The 25392-nt window shown below is 36.8% G+C and overlaps 1 protein-coding gene across 5 annotated transcripts in view; it reads right to left on the bottom strand.

Annotated features, from left to right (window-relative positions):
• The window catches only part of PTPRZ1 (protein tyrosine phosphatase receptor type Z1), a 244535-nt gene that overhangs the window by 162618 nt on the left and 56525 nt on the right, over positions 1-25392 (bottom strand). For all 5 annotated transcript variants that reach the window (XM_069087099.1, XM_069087100.1, XM_069087101.1 and 2 more), the window contains exon 2: positions 16939-17004. In XM_069087099.1, the coding sequence (XP_068943200.1) occupies positions 16939-17004 (66 nt within the window). The remainder of the gene's footprint in view (positions 1-16938; positions 17005-25392) is intronic.

The following is a 25392-nucleotide window of genomic DNA, read 5'->3' as shown; positions in this document are numbered from 1 at the left end:
AAAATGTAGAGTGGGATTGAACCTAAATTTGTTTCTGGTCACATCTGCATGTGAAAAGCAGGAATTTGGAACAAAAGATTTGAGGTGGGGAAGAATAGCCAGTAGGATCCACCAAGACATTCCTGATCCCATCTATTATTTTATAGGACAGACCAAGAGGATTTAGGAGAGTTGAAGAAAACTGTGGAGTCTCTATTGCATAGATTTTCTGATTGGAATTAAAGAGGATTTTCTCATTGTAAATCTGATAGTTTTAGGACAGAGAATTCACTTCTGTTAGCAAGAGGAAGTTTGGGTTTAAATGCAGGCCTATGAATGCTAATTAACTGCCTGGCTCATCCATTTTCCAAAAGAGCTTAGCACCTAGATCTCTATTCTTATAAAGAGAAAGTCACTCTTTTGTATTCTGATGACTGCATATGAGTAGGCCTGCCATTCTCACTAAAAAAGCCTCTAGTCTATACACTTAAAAAAAAAAGTCAGATACAACTCTTTCTCTTATGGAGAAGTACCACCTCAGCTTAAGACTAGAGCTGAAGTCCAGTGGAAAACAGCCTCAAAAATACCTTAGTGGGTATTTTTAATCAAGAGAAGAGAGAATGGCAGAAATGCCACAGTCAGGGGGAGCAGGGCCAGAAGAAATGAGCCAGTGGAATGATGACACCACAAGCCAGCAGCGGCTTTTCAGTGTCAGGTAATTGTCCCTTAATGCATTTGCCTTTGTTACATGTACTCTCCACATGTTTGCCCATGTGTTAACCACATCTGCTCCCTCCCTGGTGCCCATCACTCTGCCATGCCATGTGGGATCCCTAACTCTTTTTAAAAATGGTGACTGGGGCAGGAAAGGACCCGGGTTTACGATAGAAATTTAACTCTTTTCATTATGCAAAGAATGCCGTTGCTTTAAACAAATTGTGTCCTTTGGCTGATTAGTAAAGATAAAAATATTAGCAGGAGCTAATGAGTTCTGACATTGAGTGGTTGTGGATACACCAAGGCTTTTGAAACCAAACTAGCTTTCTGAGAGCCTACATGAAAGAAGAGGTGACTCAAGGTGGAACAACAATAAGACTGAAAAAATATGTTACATTGGTAAGCAAGAGATGGGCAATAATAAAAGTAATCAGTTAGGTAATCAGAGTTAGGACACAAATCCTTCCTTGGAGACCTTCAAGGACAGGAATGTTTTTTGGGCAAAACCTGCTGGGTACCAACCCCATTCCTATAATATTCTTGTGGAAATACTTTTAGGACAGGATTTGGGTCTAATTAGGCCAGTCCGTTAGCTAGTTTCTTTTAGGGGTAATAAGATTCCACATTCAACTGTGAAGATTCTGAATAATATTTAATTCTATTGGTAATTTTCCAATTTACTATCTTCTTTTTTTTAATTTAATTTTTTTTTTTTTGCTTTTTGGAGGGCAGTTGGGGTTAAGTGACTTGCCCAAAGTCACACAGCTAGTTTTTGTGTTAAGTGTCTGAGGTCATATTTGAACTCAGGTCCTCCTGACTCCAGGGCTGGTGCTGTATTCACTGCACCACCTATCCACCCCCCTAATTTACTATCTTCTAATGGGCTCTTTTATGAATTTATACAATTAAGTTCAGTTCAATTTGACAAACATTTATTAAAGTTCTGAGTGCAAAACTTGTCCTGAGGGAGATAGAGAGAGAATTAATTACATTGTATAATTTATGATCTACTCTGGGATATAACTATAAATAAAAAAGAAAATGTTAAGTAGATAAAAGAGATACAATAAGAAGAGGGATAGGAGGGAAGGTTTTGTGGAAGAAGGGAAATTGGAGTATGGATTTCAATAGAAGGGTGGAATTTCAACATGTAGAGGGAGGAGATGACTACCCCTTAAAATCACATTTTGAGAAAGCTACATACCCAGGCAAATGTCATATTCTTTCTTCCTAAATAACAACAATAAAAAAATAGTAAATACTTTTCCTCGTAAGAATTCAAAGTGCTTTTTCCCACATTCTGTTGTCTTCGTTAAGAAAATCGTCTAGGGAGGCACAGTCGATCAGCAGCAAAACCAGAACTGGACATTTCTGGGGTACTCAATCCTTACTTTAGTATTCTGGTCACTAGCCTCCCCCAGTCTCTATTATCGTCTTTCTTCTTTATGTGCTCAAATGACCCTTTAGCAATCTGATTTTGAAAAAGAAGATAAAGGATGGGAGGTCTCTTAAAGCCTTCCCAATAAGATAAAGAATCACTTGGAGAACATTTAGAAAACTAAATTGTCCTTTCCATTGGATTTCCTGCTGATTTAGTGTTTGTTGTTTTCAAGACTATTCTACTTGAAAGTTCATGGAAGCTTATTTTTCTTAATGATTGATTCAGTCTTGGGTTCTTAAGCTGCATATGAAAAGGTAGCTTGTGCATCTACCTTGGATAAATGAGCATGAATTTATTATGCCAAATAGATAATAAATCAGGGTTCTCCTCCCTCATGACAAATATACAATTCTCCTGCACTTCAGAAGCTGTTGCTGGATGTCTATTCTAATGTTGTCCCAATTTGCTTTTTTCCTCTTTCTTGAGTCTGATAAGACATCTGCAAATTAGCGATCTTATAAAGATTCTTGTGACAGATGCAGTGCTTTTGACTGCATTAGTAGTAAAGAAATAAATGAAGCTTTATCCTCTCATCAAAGGATTTCAGAAACTTTAATTGCCTCGTCAAGTGTTCAGAAGGAGATAATGTATAGATTGGGCAATGTTCACAACACCCTCTTACATCTCAGGAGTCTATTAGTAGTCTTTAAGTGATTAATGGATATTTAGATTTGGCAAGTTAGGCTATCTATCCTACAGCTCTGCTTGTTGTAATTACTAAACATTAGGAGCCTGGAAAATGGTGTGAATTTATCCATTTAAGTAGGATCAAATAAATATCACTCCTTGGATCTCTGTGGTTTCCAGTCTATCTAACCATCTTGCAGAGACAGTCATGTATAATTAAATAAAGGCCAAATACATGAGAAACCTCTGAATCATATGTCAGGGCTTCATTTTCTACTCGATTTACTTTCAGAAATGTTGATGGCATTAAAACATGTCAATATGACTTTGGAACACAATCTTCTTTCTTGTGTTTAACAACGAATAGACAATCCACTGAGAAACAAAGAAGATATTATTGACCTAAACATGTAGATTTCCAGGAAATGGGGGAACCGAGCAGAAACTGCAAACAAATCTGTTTTTCTTGCCTTCTCACTGGATGAGGAAAGGAAGCAGGAGAGACAGAATTTGGATATAAAACTAAAATACAATTTAATTAAGATAATTTCTGAAAACCAATGATCTCTCTCTCTCTGTCTCTGTCTCTCTGTCTGTCTGTCTCTCTCTCTCTGTCTCTCTCTCTGTCTCTCTCTCTCTGTCTCTCTGTCTCTCTCTCTCTGTCTGTCTCTCTCTCTGTCTCTGTCTCTCTCTGTCTCTCTGTCTCTCTCTCTCTGTCTCTCTCTCTCTCTCCCTCACCTTCTCCCTCCTTTTCCCTCTCCCTCCCTCTCTCGCTTCTTCCCTCTCCCTCTCTCCTTTCCTTCCTCTCTTTCTCCCTCCCCACCCCCTCACTCCTTTTTTCTCTCTCCCTTCCTTTCTCTCTCCTTCTACAACAGGGGTCTTTTACTTTTTTTTTTTTTGCAACAAGAATTCTAATGATGCCTATGATGGATCCCCTCTCAGAACATGTTTCTAAATATAGATAGATAGATAGACAGACAGACAGACAGATATGTATATATATATATATTAAATCACATAGGATTTAATGGAAAACAATTACAATAAAAATTTTTCCCATCCTAATTCACTAACCCCCTGAAATCCATGCAAAGTTTTACTTAACAGAAAATATCACCCCCCCCCCCTCTCTCTCTCTTTCTGAAGGTATGCTAATAGAGGCAGCTACTTAGCACAGTGGATAGAGTACCAGGCTTGGAGAAGGGAAAACCTGGGTTCAGATCCAGCCTCAGCCACTAACAAGCTGTGTAACTCTAGGCAAATCATTTAACCCCTTTCTGCTCCAGTTTCTTCAACAGTAAAAGAAAAAAAAAAGGAAAAATAAGAGCCTATTTTATAGGGTTGTTGCAAGGATCAAAAACCCTGGCACATAGTAGGTTCTTAATAAATGTTTATTCCCTTTCCGTCCTTAACATCCTCCTGTCTTGGCCTACCACATGATCTCTATAGCAAAGAGAGAAACTAAATCTATGCCTGATAGAGAGAGACTAGAAATAGTTTTCCAGGATGAATTGTCTTTATTTCAAAAGTGAATGAATTCACATCAAATTGAACTCGATTCTATCACCAACAGGTCAGAGGGAGGGCTCTAATAAATCCAAAAAAGAGCACTGGAGGGAGAAAGGTTGAAGAATGTCTATGTCCATGACTACAAGAGATAGTCTACCTGTTTCACTTTCTGTAAGTTTGAGGACACACCCAGGCAGTGACTTGTTTGGGTGCGTCTCCTCTTTTTCAATACTCCTTTAAAAATGGCATAGATAAAATGATGGCACTGGTGGTAACTCAGGCCATATGGCTGTGGGAGAGTGAGTTTCTATGAGCTGATCATTAGCCCAGACTGAAAATAGAATGTGATCCAGGAACATGGCTGTTACAAAGGTGAAAAAAAAGCAAGCAGAAATACACTGTCCCTGTCCTCAGCAGAACTAATTTTAATCTTAATTAATTTTAATTTTTAGATCAAGTTCTTATGAGGCTATTCCTGGGAAGGTGTGATTATCACACATTTCCACTACAATTAATAACAATTTATCAACTAATCTGCATAAAACCTATGCACGAATTAGGTTCTGTTTAGTTGCATGCAATGTATTTGACAGTCTGTAGGAAGACACAAAGATTATAGGAGACTCAACCTTATGGAGTCTACAGGTGGCTGACAAAAATTATTTTGCCCCCTACTATATTAAAAACAATACAGCAAGGTTTTTTTTTGGGGGGGGAGTTTACAATTCAGTAACTTTCTGTTATTCAGTCCATGGACATGTTCCACTGCAATATCCCCATATAAAAGCCTCTGAACAAAGAAAACAATCTCTTAACAAGTTTTCTAATCACTAAGTAAGCCTTGAAACTGGCTGACAATGAATCCATTACAAAGTGAATTTTTTTTGGAGTGAAACTTCTCTATAGAACCAAAGGGATGCCAGACAATTTTGCTAACATGAAAACTAATTAAAATCAATCCTATGTTTGTAAAGGCAGAAAATACCTGGAACCACTGGGCTTTGAACATTTCTGACTGCAAAATTTAGACTATCAGCTTTGTTATTTCTAATAGTATAGCTTTCATTTTAATGATTCAATTTCTGAAAAAAAAAAATCCTTCTTTAATGTCTATTATATCATCATTATTATTATTACTATTGAGTAGCTGTAGATGGTAAGAATTCCTAAGACGTTAATGTGGTACAGTAGATGGAAGGAGCACCTGTCATGGGGTCAGAAGACCAGGGTTCAAATTTTACCCCTTCTGCTTACTACCTGTGTGGTCTTGAACAAGTCATGTAACTTCCCTGGGCTTTAATTTCTAAATCTGTAAATTGGGGAGATTGGGGATTATAGGACCTTTCCTTCTCTACAACTCTGATACTATGTATCAGTATATCTCCAGTGTTTGGTTTTGTTGTTGTTTTTTAAGAGGAAACTGGTATGCTTAAAATTTTTTGTGGGCAGACTCAGTATGGTTTCAGTTGGAAGGGACTTTAAAGATAACCTACCACAAGCCCCTCAATTCTACAGATGAGGTTTATGGTCTGATAATGGAAGCCCAAAGAAAGGCAGAAACTCACCCAAGGTCTTAATAGAAATTTCAGGAAGTCTGAAGAATCCTGAGAAGCAAATGTGAATGGAGGAAGAGTTTGCTGACTTTAATTATAAGGGAAAGAGATAATCTATTTTCTGTTTAGGCAGCTGCTAGCACAGTGGATGGAGCTGGGAAGATCCAAGTTCAAATCTGGCCTCAGATACTTCCTAGCTGAGTGACCCTGGGCAAGTCACTTAATTTCAGTTTGCCTCAGTTTCCTCAACTGTAAAATAGATACCTACCTCCCAAGGATGTTGTGAAGATCAGTATTTGCAAAGCACTTAGTACAGGGCCTAGAATATAATAGGTGCTGTATAAGCTTTCTCCGTTTTTTTCTCCTCCCACCCCCATTTTCTGTAACTATCACTAGTATGTAAAAGCTGATTTTTTTTAAGTGTTAATAAGGAATCAAAGTAGGGTCAGAATGCTGACAATATAGAGTCAACTACTTAATGAAGTCATAGAAAGAACTTTAATGTTAGGCTTAAATAATGATCTTTTTTTTTTTTTTAAATACTTATAGAGTTCTCTCCATCCACCAAGTACAAGGTGCTCCCAAAAACCTTAGGGCAGGTTTAAGGCAAGTGTCTGGGATATAAAAGAAAGGCAATTCCTACCCTCAGGGAGTTCAATTCTAATGGGAGACAACATAGAAACAGCCATATAAGATACCAAATACATACAGTGTAAAGGAGAAGTAATCTCAGAGGGAAGTTGTTACACTTGTGATTTTTGAAATACATTGTGTCACCTTGTTGTTACAAATGATAAGACTGACAGGCAGTCACAGAGAAAGTGAGCCCTCAGGACTTTGGGGATGACCTGTATTGGGGGCAAGTGTTGCTGCCCTTTCATTCAGAACATTTCCAATTTCCAGTTTGTTCTCACTGGCTATAATTTTGGCAAGCGCATCCATCCTACTGCTCTTTCAACTGTGCTATATTCAGCATGTGGCCCACACAAAACTATAAGTGACTGCTGCTTGAATTAGCATCTGTACTGTCTGTGTGTAGGGTGGCAATAGGTCAAAAGGGGAAGCTTCAGAATTGTTAACTAGTCAGGAAAATCAGGGCTTTGCCCAAGGGTGCTGAATATAGAGTAGAGAGGAGGGAGGGAGAGGGAACAAGCATTTTTATAGCTCCAGGGATTCCAGGGATGTGCTAAGAACCTTAAAAATACCTTTTTATTTCATCCTCACAATAATCCTGCAATGCAGGAGTTATTATTTTCTCCATTTATAGTTGGGGAAACTGAGGCAAACCTAGGTTAGGTGACTTGTTCAAGGTCTCACAATTTGTAAGTGTTTGAAGATGGATTTCAACTCAGTAGTTCGCAACATCTGCAGTTTGTTAGTATTACAGAAATAATAGAGCCTAGCATCTAGGTATCAAGAATATTGAGATAGGATGCTAATCGGTGCTTTCTTAGCACCATTTGGAACTTTTACAGCAATTGACCATGTAGTGGTCACAAAGATGTTGGCAACAAATGCAAAAAGTTAATGCATCCTTTACAAACTATAATGCAATAAAAAATAGCAATTTGTAAAGTATATACAGAATATATGATAAATAGATTCAGGGAAGTTTTAGGAGACAGGGCACTAGTATCTAGCAGGATGAGTTTTTTGGGGAAAAAAAGGAATTTTAAAAGATAGAGAAAGAATATATTCCAGGTATGGGAGAATGGCTAGGGCAACTAGGTAGCACAATGGATAGGGTACCAGGACCAGAGTTAGGAAACTCATCTTTCTCAGTTCAAATCTGGCCTCAGACACTTACTGGCTGTGTGACTTTGGGCAAGTCACTTCACCCTGTTTGTCTCAGTTCCTTGATCTGTATAAAATGAACTGAATTCTAATGGGGTCATGAAGAGCCAGATACAACTGAACAACAACATGGAGGTGGTTAATGAAAAGAGTTAGAGATCAGAGATGGATATGCTTAGTGTGAGAAATAACAAGATGGTCAGTTTGGCTGGACCATGCAGTAAAAGGAAGTAACGCATGATGATACTGGAAAGGTTCATTTAGGGCCAACCTGGGAAAGGCTTTGAATGACAAATAGAAGAGATTATATTTTATACTAGGGGCATGATTGAGTAGGAGCATAACATAGTCAAACTTATGCTTAAAAAATATCACTTTGGCAACTGTGAAGAAGATGGATGGAAGTGGGGAGAGACTTGAGGCAAGAAAAGCAATTAAGAGGCTATTGTAATAGTGCCAGTGAGACATGATGAGGTCCCGAACTAAGGTGGCAGCTTTGTGAGTTACCAAGAAGCAGATATGAGAAATGTTGTAGAGGGGGAAATGGCCTATTTGGCAACTGACTGTAACCCTAAACTGATTAGCATATAGCAGTTACCTGCTTATTCAACTGAAATGAAATATAGAAGGTATTTTACTACCTTAAAATATTTTGTAACCTAGCTCATTATTAAATTTAGTCAGTCATACTATAAGGATTATATTGTGCTTTTCAAGACATAATGAATTATTTAAACTGTCTGAAGCATCACATATGAAGAGAAGTGAACTAATCCCATCTACCTACAAGATGATTATAAAAAGCATCTAGGCAAAACAAAAACAAACAAAAAACCAACCCATTTCAACACGAATTCAAAAAACCTAGAGATGGTATCACATATATAATTAGATACTGCCAAGATTTTTTTAGTTATAAGAAACAAATATTGAGTTTTGAAAATCAGGCATTTATTGTATGTGAAAAATGTGACAGGGCTAGTGACTTCACAGGCAAATTACGTAAGATTGTTTCATCCCTAGAGATTACAGAGAATATTGGGTTTGCTTCTGAATCAATTATCATTCAATTCACCTTTGACTGATAAAACTTTTTATTTGTTAAAAGTCCCAGATAACAAAGTTTTGATTGTAGTCTATTCCATTAAATATGTATATTCATTCCTTACATTTTGGAACACAATACTGTCAAGTTACCTGAAATGTTTTATTATTCCTCACAAGTCCACAAAGCTGTAAGTCATAGCCTTAGAGAAAACTAGCACTATTGGAATAAAAAGTGAGGGGATAATAAGGTAGTCTGGAAATCCTAGGGCTCAAAATCAGCACCAACAGGAGTTACTGTTCTGCTTCTTAGCTTTTCGAACTAAGAAATTTAGCCTATTAGGAAACAGCCTAAGCATTTTTTTGCTCTCACTATAATAAATTGCTTGCACTTCCACTTTATATCAATGATATTTTTTTCATCTATTCCCTTCTCTCCACTCACCTGGCTACCACCCCAGTTCAGGTCTTCATCTCAAAACCTGCAATAATGTATTAATAGCCTCATAAATGTTCTACCCACTTCAACTTTCTCTAACCTATCCCTAACAAAGCCAACAAAATAATCTTACTAAGGCACATGTGTGACTATGCCACCTTCTCACTCAAAAACTCAAAATGGCCCCTACTTGCCTCTAAGACACTACTACTACCCAGCCTGGTATCTCCACCATCTGCCTCCAATTTATCTTCTAGGCCTTCTCTATTTTATAGTCTTTTTTTTTGACATTGTGAACTTGAAAAAACAACAAATATAAACACTTCCATATACAAAGAAAAGGAGTTCTATGTACAAAACCATGAATTTCTATTAGTTACAACTTGTTTTTTTTAATTATATGCTAAATAAAACATTCATTCCAAAGTCATCTTGCTTCTCTGTGTCTCTTTCTGAATTTCCTTCTGTTCTCTCCTCTGAATTAAAAAAAAATGCTTCATTGATGTTCTTTTCTTTCTTGGCATCACTATCACTACCTTCCAAAAATAATTTTTAAAAACGCTTCTAACAAATAAGCTTATTAAGGCAAAATAAACCCACAGATTTTCTATTTTCAAAAATATCCACATTCCATGTCCATTTCTCTACATGCTTTGTCAGACCTCTGCTGTCATTGTTGGTCACTGTATTGTTAAGAAGTCTTGAATCTTTGATAGTTTACAATATTGTCGTCATTGGCCATTAACTATGCCAGGAGAAATGGCATGCTCAGTGGGGATCCCACTGATAGTGATCCCAACCTCTAGCTCCTGGGTGGGGTACCTTCCAATCATCCAGGTAGAAATGACATGGCAGCTAAACCACATGTATTGGTTGAAGTAAACCTGATGTCAGTCCTTGGGTCCCTGGCTTTCTCTTCTCATTTGTTTATTTTCCTGAACTTTGGAAACAAGTTTGTAAGTTTAAGAGGTCTGGAGAACTCAGGTTCCTCATTTGGAGCTGACCAGCAGCAAGATGAGTTTTTGTACTACAGAAGACCACAAGCAAAAAGATAAGCACTACACCCTGGTTTGGTTTGACAGAAGATGTGGACCTGGAGGGAATTGTTTGGATAGTGCAGAACGAAGGTGAAATATGAAATGCCATCTTAGCAGTCCTACAAACTGTTTCATATTTAGATAGTTTTCTATGTCCAACTCCTAAGACAGAATAGCACTAATTAGAAGTTACTCAATCTTGTCTGTCCTGAGTCTTTGTTAATGTTCCCTTGTATTACACAGTTCTTTAGAGAGGAAGAAATAATTACCTAATTTAAATTTCACATTTAGTGTCTTTCTACTCCCCACTCATGATTTTGGGTAGACCTTAGATATGAGGCAAACCTAAGCTTTAAGTGATAGACACTTTTCTAAGACCATGAGCTTTCCATTAGCATTGGTAGAGGGAGTTGCCACACTGGGAATTCTTCACACATATAGATTCTAAACTTCCTCTCTGAAAAAAGTGCTCATTAGCCTTCAGCAAGAAATTGTTGTGATGGGTCAGTTTCCATTTATTTTAATGTTTGGTGAAAGACATGTTAAATAATTGCATGCCTGAAAGGTTATATAGAATATTAAGATGCAGAAGGGGCCTTTGAGATTATTGAGTGAGTGGCAAAATTGCTCTGGATTTGGATTTATAAAGTTATGACCTCCAATCCTGCCTTCAGCATTGTCTAGCTGTGTGACCAAGGGCAAGTCACTTATTTTCTTCTGGGTTTCAGTCTCCTCATCTGTAAAAATAGGAATCATAAAAGCAGTACCTACCTTATGGTATGAGGCTCCTGTACATAAAGCACTTCATAAATCCTGAAAGTTCTATCTAAGCATATTATCATTTTTTCATTTTACAGATGAAAAATCAAAAAGCAACAACTCTGAGGTCCAGAGAGATTGACTTATCCAAAGTAACAGAGCTGAGTGGCTTATGGTGGTTTAAATATTGTTTGTGTCTTATAATAAAGAAGGTCATTTACCAAGCCCTAGTTTCATCCCTGTTTGATCTTAGTATAGTTAAAGATCTTGCTAGAAGGAAAGAAGCCTAGAACATATCACTTAATAGTCTATGCCTATGTCAATATGATTTGAAAGACAACTAACTTTTAACAGAATTGGAGAGACATTTAGTTATGCAGGCAAAGTTTAAGATTAATAGATAACTGATGATCATTATTATAGGACATATTGCATACAATATAATTATATGTAATTCAATTTATTGTGTAATAAATATAATTAATAGATAATTGATTAATAATCATTTTTAGATTGTAAACCCTGTGAGGGTGAGGATTATATCTTATTTCATGTTTGTATCTCTTCATCATCTGGAATAGTGCTATGAACATCAGAGACATTTAATAAAACTTGAAATGTTTGTTTATTTTTTTAAACTGAAATCCTCAAAAAGAAAGAAGTTCCTGGGGAAGGAAATATATTCTTGGCGCTGAGATCCAAAACTTACAAATCCAATCTTTTATCACAAGTATGCCAAATTCATCTTACTCATTTCAATCCTATAATCACCATGAACCTAGTTATTATCACTTTTAAAACTGGCTGTCTAGCCCAGTCATTTCTGAACATAATTATAGCACACATCCCAAAGAGAAAAGTTTTTTTTTCTTTCAACCTATAAAATTGAACAAAAATGGTGCCACCTAGATCCTCCTCCCTTTCCACCCTGCATTTCCCCATCCATCTAATCTCCCACAGAGATTTACATTGTTACTGCACACACTGTAATTATGCAGTAACCTAATGTAAAACATTCTGTAGAAGGAGTATATGTATTACAATGATGTTTGGATATAATCATGTTCAAAAATGGCTTGAATGAGATTCATCAGCCCTCTCTGAGATGGATGCTGTGCTGCTGTTATTAATTATAATTAACGGACTGCTGAAAGAGTGCCCTAGCGTTACAAGGCACTAATTCAGAGAATGTTAGAGGGAGAAGGCAGCTTAGGGATCAAGCTTCAGAAAGGGTTAGGTTAATGCCCTTGTTAATTTGTCACTGATGGGACTTGTCAAAGGCTGCACGGGGAAGCAGGCAGTGAAGCTAGGTCTAGACTTTCTATGTTTTCTAGCCTAGTCTTTCTTGCTCCACTTGGGGTCCTTGCTTAAAAATTTGCCAATTAATTCATCACACTGAAAATGGCTTCAAATTCAAGAAGAAATACTAAGCTAGGCTTCAAAACTATGCAATTAGACAATGTAAAATGAGAGGCAGAGTGAAAATAAACTGCTCAAATGAATGCTGGTTCAGTCCTCGTGACTTCAGTTATTTTATAGCTGTCATTTTCTATTTCAAATATGAAGGACAATCTTTTTAACAAATCTCTTAACTTTGGACCTTCAATTTTCTCATCTGTAAAATGAGAGGTTGGACAGGAGGATCTCTAAATTTCCTTCCGGTGCCAAAATTGTGCAGCTTCATTACTTTTTTTTTTTTTAAACCAGACAAGTGATTTTATTGGTATAAAGAACTTCCAATGAAGAAACTCTGTACATGTGTAGACTGGCATTTAGTTTCAAATTTATAATCATAGAAGAGTTGCCTTGGGCCCTATGAGGTTAAGTTAATTTCCCAGGTTATGCCAGTAGGTCAGAGACAGGACTTCAAACAAAGTGGGTTTTTTTATCCACTATGCATGTGTAATGAGAATGGCAGATCTTCCCTGCCCCTTAATAGACCTAGGGGGAAGTTTGAAGACCTCCCCTGCTTTGAAAGTAAACTCTGCCCCCTAATAAGCTGAATGTAATCACATGGAGCCTGTGATAGAGGGAATTTGCTAAAGGGTGGAGCAGAGCCCACAGGAAGCTTCCCTGCTGTGAAGATAAACTCTATCCCCTAATAGGCTAAATATAGGCACATGGAGCCTGTGGTGGGAGGAGTTTGCTGAAGGGAAACAGAGCCCACAGGAAGGTGGTCAGAGCTAGCCAGATAGGTGGGGGAGAGAGGAGTACATTAGGCAAGGAGTCAGATAGGCTCCTGAGTAGATATTGATCTTGTATTGGTTTGTGGGAAGGCTGAAGGATGCTATGGCTCTCAGCGTTATTATAGCTTCTGAATATCTTTGGTGCTATGATGGAATCGGCTCACTGGTTTTGGGATTTGGTTTTCTGGTGTTTAAATAAATGCTTTAGTTCTGTCCTCAACCTGGAGAATCTGGTATATTTTGCGATCAGATGTCATGTGATACTTATAGTCATAGTTTTTATCATGATCGTGGGTGCTGTAAATATCGCATTGGTGCTACAGCATGCTATACACATATATGAATATGCATATAGACACACACAGACATATATACATATATACACATACATGTGTGTTTATATACCCTAATGGATAATACACATGTGTATGTTTGTATATATACATACACGGACATATATAATATATACACACATATATACATATGTAAGTATATATACACAGAGACATACACACATACATATATATATATTTATATTGATATCTTCTGTTTTCACATCATCTTCATTTCCAAATATATCCCTCTTCTTCTCCTACCCAGTAAGCCACTTGTGAAATATAATATACAAAAGAAAGAAAACAAAAAATAGTTCAGCAAAACTAACAATCAATCTGTAAGTGTGTGCAACAGTTCTCCACCTCTGCAGAGAAAGGAGGTAACTTTTATGCTACTTTGACTATTTTATTACTAAGCTATAGAAGGCATGATGTTATCCTTGTACAAAATCCCAAGGCATCCATTACACATTATGCATTTCTGGTTATTATGGCTCATGGAAGCCATATTTTTTTTCTTTTTTTCTTTTTAAGTTCTAGAGAATAGCAGTTAAAATGATCAAGAGGATGAAATAGCCTCTATATGGGGAAAAACTAGAAATATATCAAAGTTTTATTTTGGAAAAAAGATTAAAACATATAATTAAAATCTACAAAATATAAACAAACAGATTAAAAAGAACACAAATTTGCTCACCAAATGCTAGGAATAAGAGTAGGGGAATCCTTTTAACCTTAAAGGAGATATTTTAAAAGAAAATAAAAACAAATATTATTTTATAAAGTTATTAATAAAGATAAAGAGCATGTTATGGTCAAGATCTATCCAAACTGTAAAATAAGTGGTTTGGACCAATAACGTCTAAAGGCCTTCGAACTCTTTAACATTTTGTGATACCATGAACTTATGTAAATGCACAGTCAAATGCTTTTTCCTAAGAAATGTTTCTTGCAGATCTATTAAGAATTAATGACATCTTGGGGCCTAAATCATTCATTATATTTAAAATTAGATTGGCTTAGGATCTCTGGACTTAACATGCAGTTATTTGATGAAATTTTTCTACATTATGTCTATGTAACTCCTACTAATTCAAAGACTATAAAGTAAGGAATACAAGATACACAATGAAAAAACTTTCCATGTACCCAACATTAATAATAATTTTAAAATCAAATGGCAAAATTACATGGGGGAAAATAAAGATATTCAAGAATTAAGAGGGCACTTGAAAAACAAACCATCTGTTGCACTATTTTGAAATCTGAATGAATGCTTTATGTACCCCATGGATTACAACTCTAGATAGGTAAATTAAGACTAGATTGTGTTCATCCTTCATTTTCTTTTTCCTTTTGCTTTCTTTTTTTTTTTTTGCTTTTTGGAGGGCAAATGGGGTTAAGTGACTTGTCCAAGGTCACATGGCTCATTTTTGTGTTAAGCATCTGAGGCTGGATTTGAACTCAGGTACTCCTGACTCTAGGGCCGGTGCTCTATTCACTGCACCACCTAGCTGCCCCCATCCATTTTCAAAGAGGACCAGTGACATCATGGGGTGATGTCTTGACTTGTGGGTGAATTGGATTGAAGTGAGGCAGAGTTGCACAAAGTCATCAGCTTCACTCTCTCTTCCAGAGTCATCTTAAGTCCAGTGGTAAGACAGAAGTCAGGTTGACTTGGTGATGGTCCAGAATACAGTGGAGGATCTTGGCATCTTTGATGCCTGACCAAGCTCTAAGTACCCCACGGTGCCTTCTTCAGCTGCCTTCATGGCCACTGGAACAAACTGTTCTCATGTGCCCATTCCACTGGGGAACATCTTTACATGCTCTCCCTAACTCACTAACAGATTTGAGACCTTTCAGTTACTCTCAAATTGGTTTAACCTGACGAAATGGTTTTACTGGTGTGTGGCCATTGGGTGGGCCACAGCTTCTTGGATTCACAGGGGACATTTGGGTGAAGGTCGACACCAAAGGTGGATGAGCAGCCCTCACACCAGAGGTACTAGTTCTCCTAAAGATCCCATAAACCCCTAAGACTAGATTAACGAGCTTGAAAATGCTGTGAGCAAGTTTGCAAGTTTTGTTAATTAGTAACTGAAAACAATTCAAACTCCTCAACTTAGTACACACAGTCTGGACTCATCTTACATATACAACATTATCACGAGCTACTGCCTAACTGAAACCCTCTAGTCCAGCTGGGAGTCGCAGTTCTAACTATCTCTCCAACATGACATTCCCTCACCTCAATTCCAAGGCTTGGTTTTATTATCCTTTCTGGAAATGCCCCCCACTTCCTATTCAACAATGTAAATTCTCACATTGGGTGTCAAGTAGGAAAATACGTAGGGTGAATATAGACATTAACCTGGGAGACAAATTCATGGGGACAATAAACCAACAGGCATAGCTGGGTGTGTAAAGCCCTGGGCATCCCTTCTGATGCCAATTTGCACCTGTAATGCTATTCTATTCCATTCTATAAGGCTGAACCACAGCATTTCCCCTTTTTCTATCTCTTCCTATATTTGAGAGGAACTCTTATATAGTCCCTAAGAGTAGACAGAGGTCAAGAAGATTTTGGGAGTCCTATCTCAGATACTTATTGGGGGATGGCTAGGTAGTACAGTGGCTAGAGTGCTGGACCTCAAGTCAGAAAGATATGAGTTCAAATCCAGCCTCAGACACTAACTGGCTGTATGAGTTTGGGCAAGTCACTTTGCTTCTGTTTGCCTCAGTTTCCTCATTTGTAAAATGGAGGTAATAATAACACCTACCTTCCGGAGTTGTGAGGATCCAATGAGATAACTGTAAAGTGTACATAGTATTATATAAATGTTACTCATTATTTATTATTATTAAAATGAGGGGTTTGAACCCTAGGACCACCAAGGTCCTTTCTGCTCTAAATCCATGACCCGGATCTTGATTCCTATTTACTGTGCCTTGACAAATCTATGCTTTTGATCCCAGCCCGATGAGCTGACCTTATTTTATAAAGTACATTTTTATGCCTTGTGTCTTTACATCAGCCATTTTATGCTCACACCCTCTTTGGTTCGCCTTGCCTAAACAAACAAGAGTCACTAATACAGTGGCCATAACTGTCAATGGATAGAGTACAACTGCCTTTGTAGTCTTCTACCTCTATTCCCTGACCCTAAATTCTAACTGTGCTTTTTTGCTCAATAGTCTATACTACATATCCATAGTCTTAATACCCCTAGGTATTTCCCAACTCCAACAAACCCAGACACAGGAACTCAGTGGAAAGCATCATAGACATTTCCCCTGACACAGGTGTTCCACAAGTATTTGTTAATTAAATTTTAAAAGGTTAGCTACATTATTTAATCCCATTTGTTTAAGAAAATTTTACATCTGAAATTCAATTTACTCTATAGATACAAATGAAAATAGATTGCAAAAGCAAAATCCCACATTGAATATAATAACAAAATCCAGGGACTTTTAAAAATGGCGATACTTATTCTAAAATAGATTGTACCTACCTGCATAGGACCAGCCAATCTCTTCCACCAGCTTTCTTGGTTGTTTGTAGTATCCATAAGCCCAATCTACAAATAAGAAAAAAATTATAAACACCGTAGAACTGATTCTGTATGCAATGTGAGCCACAACTCCACACGGCAGAAAATATTATAAAATAGAGTCAGGTCCTTATTTACAAAAATACCCTGATTTTCATAGTCATCCCCTTTCCCCCCAAAGAGATTCCCCCAAACCACCACTGCTACCAGAGATTTGCCTGTCCATTCCATGGGAGATTTTGTGAGAATAACTGGAATTTCTAGAATAAGCAAGAGCTCTTAACCTTTTTCTAAGACGTGGACCCTTTGGCAGTCTGGTGAGACCTAGAGCCCAGTTTTCAAAATGAGAATTCCCCCTACTTCTTTTTTCCTTTCTGCTCCTTTCCATTAATAGGGCAATACTGAATTATGGAAAAGTAATGGTATTGGGGACAGAATTGTGGAAAAAGTAATAGGTTTGAGGTCATGAGACCTGATTTCTGGCTTTGACTCTGCCACTAGTACATTATGTGGTTTTAAGAATGTCGCTTAATTTCTTGGAGCTAATTTCTTCATCTGCAAAATAAAAGGGGTTACATTAGATGATATCTAGATGAAGGTTTCTTAGAGCTCTAAAATGATATGATTCTGTGACTGCCCATGTGAAATTCAACTTTGGCAATTATGAAAATGGGTAGTGCTGTACAAAATCAGAAACTAACTGAGAAATAATTATTCTCTTAATCTGCATCACGTGGCACAATGGATAAAGAACCAGCAGGAGAATCAATCAATAAACATTTATTGTGTCTGTTATGTTCCAGTTATTGTGCTCAGTCCTAGGGATAGAAGAAAAGGGAAAAGCCAGTTCTTGCCTTCAAGGAGCTCAATCTAATGGGGGGCAAAGACAGTGTTTTCAAGAAACTTAGAATGTAATTAGGGAAGGAGGAAAAAAGACCAATATATAACTAAGGATGGTATAAGGAACAATGTGATAAGTGTAAAGGAGAGCTCTAGAGGAGGTGCTGTAAGAAATTTGAGTAGAGAGAGATCACTTCCATCTGTGTACATGTCTAGGAGTTAGGCAGGGGGGAAGATGGCAGGAAATGAGGCAATGAAAATCTTATGAATACTGGTAGAGATGAAAAAAACCATTAAAATACACAGAATAAAGCAAACAAAAGTTAAGAAGGGAATATGAACAGGGCAGATTTGTTTCTGCTATACTAAAGTTAATGTAATCTTTAAAATACAAATTAATAAGCAGTTGCAGCTTCACAAATAATTCTCTTTTTCTTCTTTGTATATCAAAAGGTTCATGTTTGTTGATAATTGTGATGTCTCAAGTACATGATACAAGATAAATTTTTAAAAAGAAAAAAGTAAAGCTTTATGGAGAAGGTAGCGTCTGAAAATTGTCTTGAAGGACAAGAGGGCCTTCATTGAGCAGCGATGGGGAATGAGGAAAGGGAGGAGAAAGATATTCATCTCAGACAGGGAGAGAGATGTGTGTGGGATGAAAAGGAGGGGCAGAAAGGATAGTATAGTTTAAATGCAATCTAGAATATTTGAAGATGATGAGGATGACATAAGGCTGAACAGGGAGGGTGCATACTAATTAAGGAAGATATTGAACAGTAGAGTCAGTGGTTTCAGCTTCATCCAGAAGCGAATAGGGAATCAATAAAGATTTTTGTGTAGTAGGGCTTCAAGTACATAGGGTGCTTTATTAGAACAGCAGCATGGAGGAGAAGAAGGGGGACTGGATAGAGCTACACTGGAGGCAGAAGGAACAATTAAAGATGAGTATGATAGTCTAAGAGAGAGGACATGAGGACCTAAAAGAGTGTCATTGTAGTGGGAGTGGAGGGAGGAACTGAAATGAAAGCTATTTCAGTGGTAGAAATGACAAGACTTGGTAATTAATGTAATATAAAGGAGAAGCAAGGATTAAATATGATTTTAAGGTTAAAGTTTGATTGACTGGAGGAGTGTTGGTGAAAAAGAGAAGCTATTTCTTCAGAAAGAGGAAAGGTAGATGGAATGGAAGACAGAGAGAGATGGCTACCTAAATTACATACATGCTGAATTTGAAATTACTACGATATCTAACTGGAGAGATCAAAAAGATTTTTAGAACTCTGGAAGGAGGCCAAGGACACTGATATAAATCTGGGAGTCATCTTCATATAAGCAATTATTGAAGTCATAATAAATGATGAGCGTCCCAAGGGAAAGCATGTAAAGGAAAAAGAACATACAAAGATAGGAAAAAGAGAATCAAACATAGGAAAGAACCCTGGGAAACACTTATTTTTAAGAACCAGGAGAAAGAAGGAGAGCCAGTAAAAAATAGTGAGAAGATACCACCAGGGATGTAGTAGCAGAACCACCGACATACATTGAAGACATACGTATCATTGAAGACAAAGAATAAGAAGGTATCAAGATGGAAGGGGCTCACAGTGTCAAATGCCACAGAGGTCAAGGAAAATCAAGCCGGAGAAATGAGCTCTGGCTAAAGGATGTTCCCAAGGAATGAGTAGATCTTGTAAGAAGAAATAAAATTATCAATAATCACTTGAAAATTTGTTCAAACTTCCTATCAGAAAAATGAAAATCAAAGCAACTCTGAGATGCTACTTTACACTCATCAAATTGGCAGGTAATTAAAAAGATAAAATCTAATGCTGGCAGGAATGTAGCAATATAGGCACACTATTCCACTGTTAACCAAGATGCGAACTGATATAATATTTTGGAAAGCAAATTGAAATCATATAATGAGAATTATAAAAGTTTTTAGACCCTTTGACCAGTGGTTGCACTCCTAGGACTATATATATCTTAAGAATGTTATTTGGAGGAAAAAGGCCTATCTGTACAAAAATATTCATAGAAGTTTTACTTGTAATAACAAAAAGCTGGAAACAGATCATTGATGAAACAAATATCTGAATATAAATGGAATTTTACTGCACTACAAATATAAAGTAAAAGAAATATGGAGAAATATGAAATGATGCAGAGTAAAGAAACCAGAATCAAAATAACAGATAGATTACCTACTAGGTAAATAACAAAAAAGACAATAATAACATCTTGGGGGTCCAGGGAGGCGAATTTATTGGCATAGAGAAATTTCTCCAAGGAAACGCATTCTAAAAATTCAGATCAGCAACTGTTCTGAAATTTGTGGTCTTAGAGAGTTGATTATTTTGGGTGGTGAGTGTAAGTGATTTGCCCTGTGTCACACAGTATTTGTCAGGGGTCGAATGAAAACTCATGTCTTCCTGACTGAAGCCAGTCTTTTTCCACTATAACAAGTTACCTCTGCTAATAACAATAACAACCCCCCCAAAAATACACAGTATAGAAAATAAATAGGACATTTTTTGTTATTGTTTTGTTAAAGTTAACCTGCATTAAAAAAAAAAAAAACAACCCAACTTGTTAGCAGTGGCATTTACTATTTTATGCAAATAATTTTTTACTTTTATTTATCTGAAAGCTTTATTTTCATTGATGGCAAGTTTGAAAAAAGGATGATGATGATGATGATAGCGATGACAACGATGATGGATGATGGACAACTTTGAGGATCGCAGAGCAATGTGAATATATATATATATATATATATTTGCAGTATATCCTTACAACAATCATGAGGTAGGCTTTATTATTTATATTATCCCCATTTTTCATCTGAGGAGACTGAGAGAGGTTGGGTAATTTGCGTGGGACCATACATCTGTCTGATACAAGATCTCAACTCACATCTTCCTGATTCTGTGCTCTATTCAATATACCAACTAGAAGTCTTAGTCTAGACCTGTGATTTCACTGATAGAAGGATATCCCCTGGAGAGAAAATTCACTCTACACATGCAATTTGGCACATTCCTCAACAAATTAGTCTTAGAGAGTTGCCTAGAGCACTGAGAGATTAAGTGAATTGTCCAGGGCCATAGAGTCAGCATGTGTCTGGTGGGATTTGAACTCAAGTCACCCTGGCTGGAGGCCAGGTCTCCATCCTCACCCTCTGCTGCCTCACAAGTTTAGAATAATTTCAGTAAAGTTAAGAAATACAGAAAAATTACTGGTTTTGAGGAACAGTAGAGAAGGTTACTGGCTCTGGAGTCTAAGGACCTAGGATTAAAAAAAAAACTCTTGAGATGCTTACTACCTGTGTGTCCATCAGTCCTCATCTCTAAAATGAAGAGGCTGGAGGGAGGAGTTGACATGCTTCAGGCTCCAAATCTATGACTATGTTTGGTTAACGAATCAGAGAAGGAAGTTAGACTGCAATAGTAAGTGGATGGGAGTGAATTAGAAATTACTGTTAATACAGAATGCCCTCTAAGAATTTGCCATTGAAGTTCCAGAGAGATAGCATGATAGCTTGAGAGCAGCAGCAGGTTCTGGGGAAGGATTTATTGGTTGATTTTAGGACTGGGGACACAGAAGACACCTGAACATCTGAAATTTGTGGGAGAAGACAGTAGGGAGGGATTTATTAAAAATTCATAAGGGGATGTTTGTCTAAATATGGAATTAAGAAGCGAACTTAAACTCTTTTTAGAAAGAAAGAGGAATAAATTTTTCTCTTACTAAGCAAGGGAGGGAGGAAGAGAACACTTGGATAAAGGTGCTGAGGTGATGAGAGGAATAAAGGGAGGGGAGTTAAGAAGAAAGATTCAGATCACTTTTGTTCTCTTCTGAGAATGAAGGAACAGTAGCTCTGGAAATGCGAAAAATCAATAAGAGGTAAATACAAACGTTGTTTTCCAATGCACTTTGCCAGGGCAGGATATTTTGTAAAGATATTCTTAGCAAGAAAACGCAATGTCTACAGTCATTAAAATGGTGCCCCTTGTTTTGGACAGGAAGCATAAGCACCTGGATTGAAGAGGGGTGTGTGTGTGTGTGTGTGTGTGTGTGTGTGTGTGTGTGTGTGTGTGTGTGTGTGTGTGTGTGTGTGTGTGTGTGTGTGTTTTCCCTTTAAAAATTTAAACTGCTCACTGGGTAAACTGTTGAAAGACAGAAGAAAACGTTTAAATTTTTGAAATTAATTTTCAAAATAACTGTCATTTATTTACCCATATTCTGAAGAGATTTTTTTTTAGTAGATACATTTTTGCTGATTTTACAATAAATGACTACATGTAACAGGAATAATTCAAAGTCAGCTCCTACTTTAGCTATGCAGAGAACAAGGCCTTCAAAGCCATGGCAAATGCAGACAAGAGTCCAGCTTTACATGGCATTTGACAATGAGCATTTATTCTCTTTTCTTTAATTACTTTTATTAAGAAAGCTTTTAAAATACAGAATCCCAGGTGTTAGTTGCTGTCTTCACTTTCTTCCTTTATGTATTGTTCTCTTAATTGTTACTTCAGACAATTCACTGGCCATTCATATGTTAATTATATAGGTCCTGGGCGTGAGAGAGTACCCTTACTTTTAAAATTCTTCTTAGAGGTCTGATAGATGAGTAGTGATAGCTTCAATGAACAAGAAAAAAGAAGCAAGATTCACTCTTTTTTTGTTGCATTATATACTTTGAAAACCAGCAAATCCCATATAAGTAGGAAAGAACCATTAAAATGTATGCACATTTGAAAACTAGCCATTCACCAAATACAAAATCCACAATTTTCTTTTCTACAAAAAAAATTTAAAAAACAAACAAACATGTAACCAAATGTTCTTTTGTTGTTGTTTTTTTTCAGGCATAAAATTATGGCTTCCTTCTTCTTTTAATTAGCTTTTCCCCATTTAAAATAATTAATTTCTGAGGTAATTAAGCAACATTTCAGAAAACAGACATGAATTTAACACACAACTAGCTGGAAAGCATATGATCCAAAGTCATGATGTCACAGACAGTTTCCTGCATTCTTTTAATGCTACTACTCCAGAAAAGGAGCAACATTTGCATAAAGTTGTCTCTTCTAATTTCATGATGAATTAGATTAATTTTTGACTTAATATGAAATTCTTAAAAAATCATCTTTCAGGCTATAGCTAAAGAGCTCTATATTAGCAAATATAATATTTTTAAATGTTTTAGATTCCTATATGATGAATATTACCAACTTTAGTTCCTTAAAATTAAAATTATCCCAGTAAAATTACATTATAATTGTATAATTCTCAAGCTGAATATTTTATTTCAGAACAAGTGTGCACAATGTATGATAGTATCCTAATATTAATTAACTACAAAGAAAAGATGTTTCTGAGTAAAATTCTGTTGTTTCTTTCACTGTGGCTATTGATTGTAGGTGGCCTTGGAATTCTTTCCACAATCTCTCTGCATAATTAAGAGAAACTCATTTAGGTTATAACAAGGTCTTATTTAACAAACTCCAGTTCAACTAAGTATTGTTTGTATTTGTCTTAGATCCCCATTATTGCAGCAAAGTCAAAACATGTTTTTTTGTAATTGCAAATTTTCTCCACAATTGGTTAACAACTTCAAAATAATGCATATTTCTAAGATATAGTAATAACTCTTATTTTTTAACCTTAAGCTTGTTGCAAAATATTTATTCAAGATCCTTACAAGGCTCTAAGTTTACAAGCTTCTCAAGGTCATTCTCCAAGTCCATAGAAAGCCTGCAAATAAAATTCAGGTTTCCCAGATGAATTCTGGGGCCATGGCCTATCCATCAGGGCATGGAGTTAGTTTCTCTGCTAAGCAAGCATTCAACTGCAGTTGATATAACCCATATCATTTTTGGCATGGACATAGTAACTTACAAAGGAAAGAAAGACTATTGTACTTGCTTTTCACAAAATAGAATGTTTTGTGAAAATTCAAGTAATAAACAAGTATTTTTTAGAAACAACAACATTTCAGTTTGTTTATTTAGTGGAAATAACTTTTTTGTTCTGGGAAACAAAACACATGGAAGATGCAAACAAAACACATGGCAGGAAAATTAAGCATTTGGACAGTTTGCTTAAAAACAACAGCAACAACATACAGACTGAGTGCTGGTTTTAATAAAAAAAACATGATTATATATGTCTAAAAATGATAAAGAAATATATCTGTCTTTAACCAGAAGCACACACAAAGCCTCGGCTTTTTCCTGCTCAACAATGCAGATTCTTCATCCCTCCCTGTGGATCTGGAATTGCTGAAGATCTCTCAAAAAAAAGTGACTATTATTTTCAGTTCTCTTAAGTGAGGAAATAGATCCTCAGAGCTATGAAGAAATGTTTAATAGAGAATAATCTCTAGGGTATGTTTAAATTCTACATCCAGTTAAGTCAACAAGTATTTATTAAACACTTACTGTATACCAGGCACTAAGTACAGAGCATGGACACACACACACACATACAAACAATAACATGGTCCCTACTCACATTCTAATGGGGGACACATCTTGTACATAGAACAATGTACATATAAGTTATACACACTATGATGGGGGGGCAATTTCAAAGGGAAGGCACTGGGGCGGAGCAGGAGGGTGGGGAGTCTGGAAAAGGCTTCTTTGTCAAGTAATAGGATTTGAGCTATGTTATCAAATTGAGTTTTACAAAATGGCCAATCTACCCTTCTCCTTTCCCACGCATAGCTCTGCATATAGAACTGACTCCAGATGTCTGGGTTAAACTTTAGGGTCCCCCAGTATCACAGTTGTTGCTTGGGCATTACAGATGCCTATGTTAACCCAGTGATAAATCACCTCCAAGTGTAACGCCCATGGGTGTGAGGCCATGAATGAGTCTACTCTGAGTATTACATTGCACCAGAATTTCCCCAATGCCCAGATAACATCTGATGGGTTTAGAAGACTGATCCTCTAGTATGTAAAGAAATTAGAAAGGAGCTTCCAGGAAATGGGTTGCTAACAGCACCTGGAGAGACAGGATATCATAAAAATAGCAGTAAGTGTTTTACAGAGAGAACTTTATTGCGTAAAACATATAACTTCCTTTACCAATGCTAACACATGAAGACTTAACCAATCAACCAACATTAAGTGCCTACTAAGTGCCAGGCACTTATATAAAAAGAAACAAAAGACAGTTCCTCCCCTCAAAGAGCTTACAATCTAACTGGGAGACAAGATCCAAACAAATACATGTAAAGTAAAGTCTACAATGGATAAGTAGAAAATAATTAATAAAGGTAAGGCACTAGTATTGACAAGTACTAGTAAAGACTTCCTGTAAAAGATGGCATCTTAAGGTAACTCATAGTTGGGTATTAATCTTTTCTTTTTTGCTTTTTGGAGGGCAATTGGAGGTAAGTGACTTGCCCAAGGTCACACAACTAGTTTTGTGTGTGTGTTAAATGTCTGAGACCGCATTTGAACTCAGGTCCTCCTGACTCCAGAGCTGGTGTTCTATTCACTGCGCCACCTACTCACCCCAAAAGGATTTTATTTTTTTTTATTTTTTGCTTTTTGGAGG

The sequence above is a fragment of the Petaurus breviceps genome, unplaced genomic scaffold (assembly GCF_028583685.1).
Source record: "Petaurus breviceps papuanus isolate PSGF00001 unplaced genomic scaffold, PetGlider_PUasm1.0 181, whole genome shotgun sequence".
Classification (NCBI taxonomy): domain Eukaryota; kingdom Metazoa; phylum Chordata; class Mammalia; order Diprotodontia; family Petauridae; genus Petaurus; species Petaurus breviceps.
Note: the sequence above shows the minus strand (reverse complement) of the source record. Positions and strands in the feature narration are given on the sequence as shown.